The sequence below is a fragment of the Colossoma macropomum genome, unplaced genomic scaffold (genome assembly GCF_904425465.1).
Source record: "Colossoma macropomum unplaced genomic scaffold, Colossoma_macropomum, whole genome shotgun sequence".
Taxonomy (NCBI): domain Eukaryota; kingdom Metazoa; phylum Chordata; class Actinopteri; order Characiformes; family Serrasalmidae; genus Colossoma; species Colossoma macropomum.
In genome coordinates, this window is record NW_023494785.1 from 28566411 (window position 1) to 28580037 (window position 13627).

Consider the following 13627-nt stretch of genomic DNA (forward strand, 5'->3'; position numbering starts at 1 on the left):
CATTGCTAATGACAAAGAACTGGTAAAGACCACAAAAAGTCAACAACCACAGCGCTGAGTGTACTGCCGAGCTGAACTAGATCATCACTCTCCTTTCCCTGTCACTCATCTCACTCCCCACACACACAGATGTGGCTGAGTCTAGCCACAGGTATGAGCTTGAGGGCTATGTGCTAATTACAGAAGATCAGTTTGTCATACTTTAGACTTCATGTACATCACTGCTGTTGAAACAAATGCTCATATCTCTATAAGTACACAAACAGTACACGCTTAAAAAATGACAGTTCTTCAAGGGTATTTTAGTAAAGGCAATGGTTCTATTTTGATATCTATACAGAACCTTTTTATGCTTAAATGGTTCTTTGTGTGGTAAAATTGTTGGATGATGTGTTGTATATGGTTCTATATAGAACCTTTTTGAAAATGATTCTAAATAGGACCGAAAAGGATTCTGCTATTGTTACAAACCTCTGCTATTAAACGCTCCACTACCCCACAGATATACACAGCTATGCATCACGCAGTGCTGTACAGGACAGATTTGTTACAGGATTCTGACATTGTGTTAAGCTTGTAAAAACAGAAGAACCTTTTTGGTGTACTACAGAACCATTTTCGAAAAGGTTCTACATAGAACCATTAAAACATGACATTCTCCCTCAATCTGAAGAACCATTTCATGGTTCTATGCAAAGAACCTTTTAATGCTCTTTAGACCTCATGGTTCTAAATAGAACCATTGCCTTTACTTAAGAACTTTTGAAGAACCATCTTTTTTAAGTGTGTAGGAAGAATGTATTTAGTTTAATGTATGTCATGTATGTCATTCTGGGCCATTTCCATTGGCCCGTTTATCACAAAATGTAAGCTGACATTCTCAAGGTTGTAATAGGACAGAAAAACTCATATTGTAACTGTAGAACTGCAGAGCACTTGAAAATTCAGACCTAATGTTATGTATCTTTACACAAGTGCTATAGCAAACATGGTCAACTGCAAGCAAAAACACTGCTGAAGAAAGATCCTAATTCTGATGTATTGACACTCTCATCTTCCACAGAAGAACCTGGCCAGCATTTAGCATTGAACTGCCTACTGAGCCGGGGGGTAGATCACACATTACCCCTCATAATGAAATATACACACTTCATTATAATGGTTCGCCAGCATGGGGCATAGTGTAATTACGCCTATCACCACACCTGCAATTAAATCCTCTGATGAGTCCCTAACACAGAGCTGAATCAACAGGCCCAATGTCGTTCTTCTACGGTACTTTACATAAAGCTCTCAGAGATCACACACAGTAATGCGTTCTGATTACAAACCTTCTAATACTCATTCAATTTCATATCTATAACAATATGGTCATATCGTTGCTGTCCAAAAAAATAAAAATTTGTTTTGGCCCTCTTCTGTAACGTTACCATTTTTTTTTAAATGGTAACGTTACAGAAGAGGGCCAAAACATTCTTTACTCTTAGTGTAAGATAATGTAAAGACATGGTATTGTAAATAATTTTAAAGCATTTCTATCAGTCCATTCATCATGAAATTTTCACACAATATGAAGGACAGCTGCCATGCTCAAATGATGAAAATGAAATGTTTTTTTTGGACAGCGAAGATATATTACCAACAAGCATCACATATACTACATTTTACTGTTGTTTCTAATTTTCCTTTGTTTACATTATATTATATGATTATGTGGATGTAACTGCATAATTATAAAATTGACGACATGGTTGATGAATCATATTGGGTGACATTGACATTTAATTTACATTCTGTACAGAATCAAATTCAAATCGTATCTTCTACTTACAAACATAAAATTACAACATGCTTTCATTTTAGGTTTCACTTTATTTTTTAGGTTTTAATAATTGGATTATCTAATTCTTCCAGTGACTATAATACATTATTATATACAGTACTTTATAAAGTCAGAGATCAGCCTTTTTTGAATTTCCATTCAAAATGGCCACTAAACACAAGTTATTTGTTTTTCACGAGATATTTCTGAGAAGATTAGATATGAGATAATCCACTTGCATAAGAAAGCAGAAGGTCAAAGAGAAATAAGTGAAAGAACAGGAGTTTTACAGCTGTGGTTAAAAAAAAAACGTTAAAAAATTGAATAAGTGGGACTCTCAACAACCATGCAAGACCTGTCACCATCAGATATACACTACTTAAAGCTTACATCTTTCGACCACAAACTAAGAAAAGGAAACAGCCAAAACAAATTTGAAAATTAAACAAAGAAGCTGCTGGTGTTCTCAGAATAATGGCCTGGCCCCTCAGCACCACTGAGTGTGTTTGGGTTTACTTGTATCCTGAGAAGCAGAAAACACAACCAACTTCTAAGACTGAACTTTGGAGGTGTGGAAAAATATCACTGCAGATTTCTTTGAAAAACTCATTCTATGTATTCTATGTAGTTGTTAAGGCTTCTGTGTAATTTTCTGTCTACCCCCTTAAAATCCCAGACTTATTACATGCTAATGCTTACTATTCAGCAACTATGGGACTTCAGTGCAATCTGGCTGAGCTATTCTTAGGTTAAAGAAGTGTGTAATAAAACTTTGGGCCTGCAGGTGGGCCTTGGCTATTTAATGGGTTAAAAAGGTTTTCAGCTTTTTCTGTCACTGAAAAAGGAATAACTTGTACAAAATGTTTGACTGGAAATAAACAAATAACAGGTGGTCTCCGATTTTTGAACAGTACTGTACCTTGTTTACTTCAAAGTGCATCCCTTTACTAAGTTTGGTAATTAGCTTTTGACCTGAGGTAAGTCTGGTCCCCAGAGGGGGTCAGTATCCAGCGGTGTCCTGTGAGGCACATAGAATGAACAGGATGTTTGCTATGTGTGTGTGCATAGTTAACTTATGTGAGAGGGCCTCAGTGCAAGAGGCCATGGCAGGTGCTGGCATGCTCTGAGGCAGCACGCTCCTGCATGTTTGATCCGCGCCCGGCCTCCTGCGGCTTTTTGTAAGTGTCACTTGCTCCTTTCAACACTGTGCAAGATTCAGTGCCCCTCTGCTATCTGTCTGATCTGTCTGTGTCATCCCTCATCCCCCTGTCCAGCTCTAAACAGACAATTAAGATTAAATGCTTCTGAAATGGTCCTGTGTTTTCCTGAGAGTCGAAACTATGACTTCATACCCCGTATCATCATTCCATTGGCTAGATATCACACATGTTCCCTATGCCTTATTCTTGATTTGATGGGTGACTCTTGTCTGGTTCAGTATTGTGTGTTATTTGGAGGGGCTAAAGCTAACATTGACAAGACCAGTCACTAAATAATGAAATGATGATTTATGTAAATGGGATTTTGCCATTGCACTTGTGGATGGCCTCAGCATCTTTCCTCCCATTGGCTGAAGAATCACATGGCGTGCTAATGGTTGGTTAGCGCACAAGCTAATGGAAAAGCGATTAGCTTGGCGTGGGAGAGTGCTGCAGCTCCCCCCTGCATTGCTGCCATTGCTCTAATCACTGCAGTCATTTAAAAGAAGAGTCATTGCACCTGTTTAATTACTGTGATAATTGTGCACCGTTTGTTTGTAGCCCAGGGGGTCTTGCGGCGTGTCGCTAATGTGCCCAACGCTTTGACGAGCCCTTAATAACGCTAATGTTTCCATGCCATTAGGGGAGACGCATTTCCCCCCCTCCAGGTGGGATACATCCACTGGACAGTGGTGGTAGATGGGGGTCTTACTTCTGCTTACTGTGTAGGGAGAAGACTGAGCAAGTAAACAACATCAGTGTTTACTCGCCTGTAATGAACTTTGTATTAACCACCTCATTGCTCACTGCTAATGTTGTTTTAGACAAGTGTTATGGATGGGGGACCTGCAGTTGATCCCTCATGGCAAACTACAATCAAAACCCAAAAAAAGCTTAGCAAGTGCTTTGAGAAACTTCATTAGATTGTGCTGACTGAAAAAAGGCACGTGCTTGCCACTTCCACACATGCATTAGTTTTTAAACTGAACTGCTATTTCCACAGAAACTAAACCCATTAAGTCATTTAAAAACACAAGATCAATAATAAACCCTTTCTTCCATCAAAGCTCCCCTGAACACCCTCAGGGTTATGGAGCATTTATTCGATAACAATCACGGTGTTGTCAGAAGGTAGACAATTTTTAGTCCTAGATGAAAAAAAAATCAAAGAATCAGGATTGGCCATGCAATAAAAACCCCATGACTAAGCAAAAACCACACTGGGAAACCAGCTTAATGTGCTGTATGAATGATTACAAGCTTGAGTCATGGCTTGCAACATATGTCTTTGTGCAGCTTAGAAACCATGAATTTATGATTAATATAGAAGTCCAATCATAGGAAGTGTCACTACACATTCCTTTCATCATGTCCGCAACAAAGGGACAGTGAAAGACTCGTTGTAGTCTAAAAGAAAGTTCTCACCACCCACACAGAGGATGAGCTGCCTGGTGAGACACATTCTTTTCAATTTCCTGTTGATTTAAACTTCACAGGAGGGAGATCTTTTTCATTAGCCCAGTAATCACCCCTGATATAGAAGCAGAGTTATATCTATGAATAAAAGCGCAGTGCCTGTGGAACCCTTTACAGAAGCTTAGGGACTCACCAGCACATTTGGTCTTGGCTTTCAGTGGGGGACCTGGAGCTCCGGTGCCTCCTTCATTGGGCCTGGTCAGAAGAACGCTGATCTCATACTCGGTGTCTGGGTCCAGATGGCCAATCTTGTGGTTTGGTTTGTCCACAGGCTGGCTGTCAATCAGGCTCCCGGACATGGTGCGATATTCAACCTCCTTCTCAACGATGGGCCCGTCTCCGTTGATTGAGTTAGCGTTGAGCTGGATCCATAAGTATGTGGCTCCCACGGCAGTCAGCTGAGGTGGTGCGATGGGGACTGGTGGTTCTGGGTGGCAAAAAGGAAAGATTTTTTTTAATGACAGCTCTTAAATGAAACTCCTCTACAGTAATAGTGTGCATCACATGAACAGTATTTGCTAGGGGTGAAAAAAATGCATTCAAAGGTGGTGATTGATTTGAACTGAATTGATTTCAGAATGTTAGAATCAATTATAATTGCTTGTTCGAGAGTCCAAAATGACTTTGCTTTCATCTTTAGTCAGTAATAATAATTTCTCTAGCATATTTCTAGCATAATTCTGAATTGTACCAAAATAATCAGATAATCAACACTTGTATCCGACACTAATTGATCTACAAACTGCATCGTAATGTAAAACTGTCATCATGTCATTCACGACATAATGACGCAAAATTCAATTTGTTCTAATTTATTATTTTGTTTGTCAAAGAACATGGAAGAGGGTCCATTTATATTGGTAGTTCAGTTCTCTTGGTCTGAACCAAAACAGAAAATGATACATTTTTGCATTTTAGGTCTGTTTTTCTTATCATTCACACAAATATACTTGATATTACACCAAAAGATGCTAACAAAAGTCACACATACAAAAATGTCACAACCGACTGGGTAAATTTTATATTTTACCTTTGGTGACACTAATTGGGAACCCTTTGTATTCTGGTCTAACTGAACAGGCGAGATTTATGTACGTCTTCTGATATTCTCAAAAGACTTACTTTTATTAAAAAAACTATACTATATAATATGTATTATATATAATAGAACTTTGATATATAATAGAATTGATGTGTGTAGTCGCATGTGTATATTGTGTAATTTATAGTGGCTTCAAAGGGCCCCAGCCTCGTTTTAAACCCCGAAACTCTCCATTCTGCCATTGATCGTTGGGGTGTCTTTACCCATCAGCAACACCTCCTACCACAAGAGCTTCATAGGCAAGGACCCCTCCCATTGCTCTCATGGACTCTTCACCCTCCTGCCATCTGGCAGAAGGTACCAGAGCTTCCGTTCCACCACCATCAGACCGTACAACAGCTTCTTCTCTAAGGCGGTCAGATTTCTGTACACAATGACCCCCAACATCCACCTCGACTAATCTAGACCCTTTTCCACCATAAACTGATCACACACCCCACACACCTACAGTGACAATGTTCGCACTAGTTCTTTCATCACTCAAAAGCTGCTTTGATGTCAATCCATACCTGTATACATACATATGATGCAGGTTAGTATATTTAGTTTTGTAGTCCTGTCTAGTCTTTATTGTCATGTGTATTTTGCTATTGTTCTGTATATTTATTGCCTGGCATATTCATTGCATTCTGCACTTGTTTCATTTCTATCCGCACTTTACATAATCCTTTGAAATGTGCTGCTGTTGTGTGCTTAGAGCCTAAAGAACATTTGTTCACATGTATGCAATTTATATTGAGAAATGACAATAAAAAACACGTGACTGTATCAATTCAGAGCACAAGGAGCACAAGAAGAGATGATACAAAGCACTCGTGTCAAAAATGAGTCAGAAATTTGTCCGCTGCAGGTACCAAAGAACGTATGCAGTGTGGAAATGACGGTTCATTCTATAATTGGTTCATTTAAATGTCTTTGGTTTGTTTTGTGTTCATATTTCAAACGATTCATACCAGAGTTGGAAGACTAAGGTAGAACCAGCGTGCACCAGGATTTGAATAGCAGCATTCTTACACGTTTTAAAGAACCACACAAACAGAACAATCACACCAGGGTTCATTTTAATCGAACCAAACCTGCCAAGCCTAAACATGCCCTAAGTCTACCTTAGTTTCATCCTCATACTCCGTGCCGGCTGCAATCAAACTGAAGGCTTGTTGATGTAAAGCTTTCTGATATTAAATAGCACTGTTGCATGAGAAAATGCATACTACCATGGCAAAGCACGCAGGTGTTCCATTTCAACTGCAATCAGAGTTTAATCTAAGTGGATGCAATTAGGTAACTGTGTGTGAACTTCACACAAAGCCTGTACTTCCCGTTTGGAGTGTGAGCCAGTGATAGGGGACGGATTACACAGAGGTAATGACTTAAACCAATTAATTTCCTGACCTTCATTGGTTTAGATTTGGAGCTGAATTTCATTACTCATCACCCCTATGGTCCTGCTCCATTTAACTGTTGACCCATTTTAGTGGTAGTTTATTATAACGCATACACATGGACAATTTCTCACTCTCACTCACTCAGAGGGGGTCTCCTGCACATTTCAGCAGGACCATTTCAAATCAGGAAGGGCTTCTTAATTAGGTTAGTAGTTGGATCACATCTTAGAGTGGGGAACACCAAAATATGAGAAGAAGTACTTCAGAACCAGGGTTGGGAACCACACTATTAGAATGTAAACATCTATTAACAAATAGTGGCCAGAAGCCACCAAGGAGTCAAAACTTTTACTACACACTTTTGAAACTTAAAGCAGAACTTGGGTGATTTTTCAAAACTTCTGCATAATTGAGTGTTTTGATGTGAAATATTGTGTTGTAGAAAAACTCTGAAACCACTCTGAATTAGTTTGTAAACACCTTAATAGATTAATTCCATGGAAATTTTTAATCACTGGAATTCCTCTGTAAGATTACCAGTTTGCATTGTAGTTCATGTAATTATTGAATAACAGGCCTAATTAGATTTTAAGGGTTAACCCCTTAAAATCCCAGGCTTCTTACATACAAAGGCTTATTACTCAGTAACTACAGGGACTTCAATGCAAACTGGTTGAGCTATTCTTATGTTATAGAAGTGTGTATAAAACTTTGGGCCCACTGGTGCGCCCTGGACTTGTAAGGGGGCTTAAGAATATAAAGCCAATCTAATTTCATATCTGGTGAAGACATTAAGAATTTGACTAATGCAAAACTGTGTTATAACTGTTTGTTCGAAGAAGTTGTAACAATGCCACTGAGCTTCTTTACTCTGTGTAAGCATCCTTCCAAGAGTGTTGAGAACTTCACTAAATCACCAGCTCAAATCTGCCCTGTGAAGCATGCCTTGCACTAATGAAGAGCAGGAAAGGTTTCCACTATGCAGCATGTATCTCTCACAGCATGAGAGCAGGTTTAGGTTGAGATAAGGCAGCAGCAAACATGGGATATGATATTGATTTGAGTCACGGAGAGTGGCAATTACAACGTAGGTAATGGGGCATCTGTCTTCCTGACAGTTCTGTCCAGGTGTGACTGGAGCCATGCACTACTGGACGGTGGTAAAGAACAACAATGTCTCTCTCTATTCTTCTGCCTGATGGATTTGGCCTCCCATGGGACACAGTAAGAGAGAAAAATCCCCTTGTCCAAACTTGTAGGGCAAGTATAAATGCAGATGTTAGAAAGAGAAAGTGTGTCTTCTAATCATTCATGTATCAGTGTATAGTTGTTAAGGGTACTAGGGCTGGGCATTACGTTGATGATATCTCAATAAATTTATCAAAATGCATGATCTTCGTTGCTCTTTCCAAAACCGCTGCAGCAACTAGTGGCTGTAAACTCTTTTCACACCATTTCACGTGTCTCCGATGTTGACTGAATGAAGAATGAAGGGTTTCCGGTGTGATGGTGAGTCCTTAGTGATTTACTAAGTGTCCACTGGCCAGTATCACACTCTCCTTTAGTGTGTTATGTAGCTTTTTGTACATGTAAACGGTCTGCAAACCTCAAAAAGCACACCAGAGGTAGTAATTCCCTCCAAAAGAAACCATTTTACTCAGCTTCCTGAAACGCCTCTTTGAAACTCCAACCCTTTTCTCTGTTACATGGTGAAGTCAGCTTATAACACAGTCTTTATTGGTTGCCTACCGGTAAGCTTGGCACACCCTCACATGAAGCACAGCAACTACTGGAGGCCAAGAGGAGTCTGTTCAGTTTTGTAACTGTGTGGAGTAGATGCTGACCTGACTTTCAGGATCGGACTCTGGCTCAAACTGTTACAGCAGAACCAACGTCATCGTAGGAATAGCCACACCAGTGTTCACAGGTGCTCAGGAGAGATTGGTCTGTCTGCTAGTTATGTTACATTCGTAACAATGTGGTTCTTTTAAACGGCACTTTGGTAAGAAGGAAGGGAGCTGAATCTTTGAGTTGAGATTCTTAGGTTCTTTTTGTTGTTGTGGCCCAAATTTCACTGCCTGCCCTAAATCCACTCCAGTGAACAGTGATAACCAGCCAGTCTAAGAGACGGTGTTACATTAGGCTACTCAAAGGCAAAATTAGCAGTTTTTGTCAGTTGCCATTTAAACATAATATTCAAAGTTGGCTGGCGGTAGTCGAGTGAACAAGAGTGAACAAGGAAGAGAGGGAGTGACAAGACAGTGAATCTGAGAAATAAAATTTTATTTTCTGATTTATTCACAGTGGTTACGCTCTAACGTGTCCGCACAACCCTGCGGGAAGGATATTGTGTGAATGTAGCTGAAGTGCACACTTCAGCCTATCTGCTGCTGTGGCCTCTGCTGTGCATAATTGCAAGACAGGGGAGGGACTGCTGTGGCAGTTGACCAATCAGAACAGAGCGTGCGAGCTGACCAATTAAAGAACAGCAGGCTCATTGGGAGGCGGGGCTTAAAGACACAGACACCCAAACATCAAAGGCAACTCAAGCCTTTCAGACAGAGGGTGAACAGAGATACTTAAGTTTTTTCAACGGCTTTATTAACTGTACCACTACGGCTTTGTTCATTTTGTCTATACTAATTTGTTCACAAATATTGTGTGTTGTGTAAATGTCTTGATTTTGTATTTGTGATGCTGTATTTTTGCGTATAGTTACCTCTTAGTTATGTAATATAACAGCAGTACTAAGTAAAAAAAAAAACATTTGTTGGTTGGTTAAGGTTACTGTTTCTCTTCCAAACACTCACTGATCTTGAATTGGAGGCCAGCCTAATTTGCCCTCAGGAGGGAACTGGTCTTGCACATACAAGAACATTGGCATAGTGCAAAGGTGCAAGTGGTGTACACAGACAAAAAAAAAAACATGTCTGGAGGCTCAGTATGTATCTCTGTCTGCAGGCCAACATATAAGACATGGTCTCTGTGTAACCTCTGTCAAAACACCAGCCTCCAAAACACCAGCGTGTCCGTCTCCACTGCTGTACAATATTGCATGTGGCAATTTAAATGTCCCTCTCTCACACACTCACACTTGTAAGCTCACTCCCTGTGGCCCTGTCTGACATCTCAATTTCAGCCCAGCAGACAGAGAACAGGTGTAGACACCCACAGTGGAGGAGGGGGGGACAAGGTATTGTCTCCAAATGTAACAAGCTTTCACGCCACATTCATTCGGTGCAGGCTTTACGTGAGATAAAGTGACATTTCAATCTGGCGGAGAGACAGGTTTCAAAGCAGAGGAATCGTATAGAGAAGGCAATGCATCGGCGGCTCCGCTCTCTCCCCTTGTCATTGCGGTCATTTGAGTTTTGGGAAGAATCACAGAGACGGCTTCAATACTGATCTCACTGATCTGGCCTTTCTACAGCCACCGGCTCACACCATGATGTGAAAATAAAGCCTGTGATGCCTCATCTAACCACAAGTCGACATATCATACCTGATCCCTGACACATCTGTATGGATATTGATCCTATCTGGGATGGTTTTAAAAAAAGCTTTGTCAGCGTCCAACAGACCATGACCCTGGTGAATGCATACCCTAGAGAAAAACTGCTTAACAAAACTTTCATAAAATAATCTTAATAGATCACAGCACACCTTGTCCAGGGTCTAGGGTCTATGTTTTATAGAAAAAATGTTCTGAAAGAAAAAAAATGAGTGCTTAAAATGACAGCTCAACCAAAAATCATATTTTCCCGTTATCCAAAACATAACCAAATATCCAATATATGTAATAAATAAAAGAAGCTTATAGCTGCTCATGAGCATCATGCAAACTGCATGCCTAAATCATCACATCAATTGACTCCAACTGTGTTAAGCGGTTAAGTAATCTCTTATGGCTTGTGACACTGTATGACAGAAGTTACTGATGGCTGAAATCCACTACTGAATTATTATAAAGACTTACATAATTAATACTATTATAACAGAATTTGTGGTGGTAGTTTATTGTTATCTCCAATGTAGCAATGTTACTTTAGTAATACATAGAATTGTGAATGTCACACAAACTTTATAGTCCAATCCTATAGTGTCTTTAGCTGCTTTAGCTGTTTTTCCCCCAAGCTGTTTTTTCTGATGTCTGAAAGCTGACTCTGAGGCTAAAATGTGCACCGTACCATATAGGTTCTTTTTTGTACGGGCATGCAGCACTGATCATGTTCAACCAGTGCAGCTCAGCTGCATTTCTACAACAATCTAATCTATGTTAGGTACAATGATGTGATATTTATGTATGTTCAGTTATGTTTACATGTAGGAAGACTAGTCTCTTGCTCTGGTTTGCATGAAATAAATCAATAAATGAATAAAGTGTTTTTAAACAGTTGGTAAATAAGTGTTTACTTATTTGTGGGCTCTTACTGTGGTAACATGGCTAACTATGTATGTATAAGTTGCAACTGGCTGCTTTCGACAAATGGCTAAAATAAGTAAGGAAGTTAAAAATGAAGAAACTGACATTAACAAACGTTTTATGGGGGATGCAAACCCAGAAAAAGCATCAGATACGTACAAAAAGAAAAATGCACCATGCAATCTAAAATATGATTACTGCTACATTAAATACAGATTCAGAAAATACACAGACTTCTACCGGTCTGTCAAAACTGTTGTGGGCTGCATGTTATACTGTTACATATAAAAATAGACAATAGGACAGAATTCCTTCTAGTAGTTATGTGAGGCATTATTCCCATGTAAATAGCACAAATGTAAGTAATAGCCAATGCTTTCTGTAGTGTAGCTCAAAGGTCACAGAGAAGGGGTCTGTAAGTCCAGGCCATCCTGCTGGGGCATGACTGCTGTCACTCACTAGCTTCTGCTGACCAAGTGTGTGTGTCTGCATTTCCCTGAGTGCAGCTGCATGTCTCGATGCCACTGCACCTGGCAGACACACCCACTCACTACACTCTACTCTGCATTCTGCTATATTTAGAGGGATATGACCATGCAAACTGACCCATACGCCCACATCATCTCTCTAATATGCATCCAAAAAGACTTCTCTTTCTGACACTGCCAGTTTATGGGGTCCTTTTAAGGAATCTATTTATGTTGAGGGTAAATGTGACTTGGCCACTATTTGTCTGCTCTGTTATTTGCGTATTTGCTTCTTGGTTTGGTTTTGTTTGGTTTCACAGTGCTAGAAAACTTCTTACAGATGTTCTGACTTGCTTGACAGTGATAATTAACCCGTAGAAGTAGAGAGGTTTTACTTGCAATACTTTCAATCTGATTATTGTAATTAGCTATTTAATAACACAGTGATTATATAATTATGGAATTAGTTGTATTTACATTAGCTTTGCATTGTACTGAGTCTGCACTTCTATCTCATTTTCCATCAGATTCAATGTCAATCAATGGCAAAACAGGAAAGACGTTTTTTCCGTTCCACAAAATAAGACTGTATGAAGTAACTGATGTGAAGTAACTGGTAACAATTGAAAGTTGAGCATCTTCTAGCAAAATTGTCCACTTATTTCAAAGAGCTATAAGTGAGAAACACTAAATATTGGATTTTTCCTTGCTTTTGTTATCACCAGCGATAACAGTTACTTTTAAAGATTAAAGTTTATGGGAAATCGCAGCAATCAGGACATACCAAGGATTTCCAACTTCTCTGTAGGTGAATCCTATTTCTGAGAAGTGGCCTGCGGCTATTTCAGTGAACTGGAGACTGCACCAGACTCATGGGCCCTTGGCAATAGCACAGTCACCCTGACTGAAAGTTAAGCACTTCCTTTCACTATCCTAAACACTCATCCTTCTCTCTTTTCCTCTTTTTCCCTCCCTCTATCTTTTGCTTCCTCTCTTCCCGTTCCTAACAACCAGACACAACATAAAAACTTTCCCTTGCTCTTGCAGCAGCAGACAGCACACCTGTGACCGCTCCAGGTGTAAGCTAGCATGTCACTGTGGGCGCTAGCAGCTCTCGGAAACTCATAATGGCCAAGCAGTGTGTAAAACACGGACTGGCAGCGCAGCGTGAATGATTTATGACCCCCATCGTGCTGCCACAGGAGAGCAGGTCAGCCTTGTTAACCTGCAAGCTTTCTCCTGGAGGGGCCAGGGGATGCTGTGGTCTCCCGCTACCCTTCTCCAGCTCCATGTGGAACTGCAAGAAATGCCCTTGATGTGATGACGTGAGGAGCTTTATTCCAAAATGCTGTACATCCATTTGTAACAATTTTGGATATGAAAAGAAGTTTTAAAAAGAATAACAGCTGTCGCATAATGGAAAACCAATTTCTCTAATAAAGGTGGCATAAATCATAATTTAGTATTGATATTTTTTGGATGCATAAAGCCCACATCCAACAATGTATTTCATGTAAAAAAAAATCTTTAAAGTGGTTTATAATACATTTTGGAACAAAACTTTTCATATATACTACCACTCAAAAGTTTGGAAGGACTATTTTCAATAATACAAAACCAAGTTTATTTGTTATTTGATAATTTTGTTCTGTAATAACTCAAGAAGTTAACAGAATGTCTCCTATTTGAAAAGTGGCGACTGAATCACAAAGCAGATAAAAGGAAACTGCTGTTGATGCCACTGATGCGATAC

General features: G+C 39.7%; 1 protein-coding gene across 9 annotated transcripts in view; it reads right to left on the reverse strand.

Moving 5' to 3' along the window:
- ptprma (protein tyrosine phosphatase receptor type Ma) overlaps positions 1-13627 on the reverse strand; it is a 263649-nt gene that overhangs the window by 133318 nt on the left and 116704 nt on the right. For all 9 annotated transcript variants that reach the window (XM_036589675.1, XM_036589718.1, XM_036589694.1 and 6 more), the window contains exon 7: positions 4631-4924. In XM_036589675.1, the coding sequence (XP_036445568.1) occupies positions 4631-4924 (294 nt within the window). The remainder of the gene's footprint in view (positions 1-4630; positions 4925-13627) is intronic.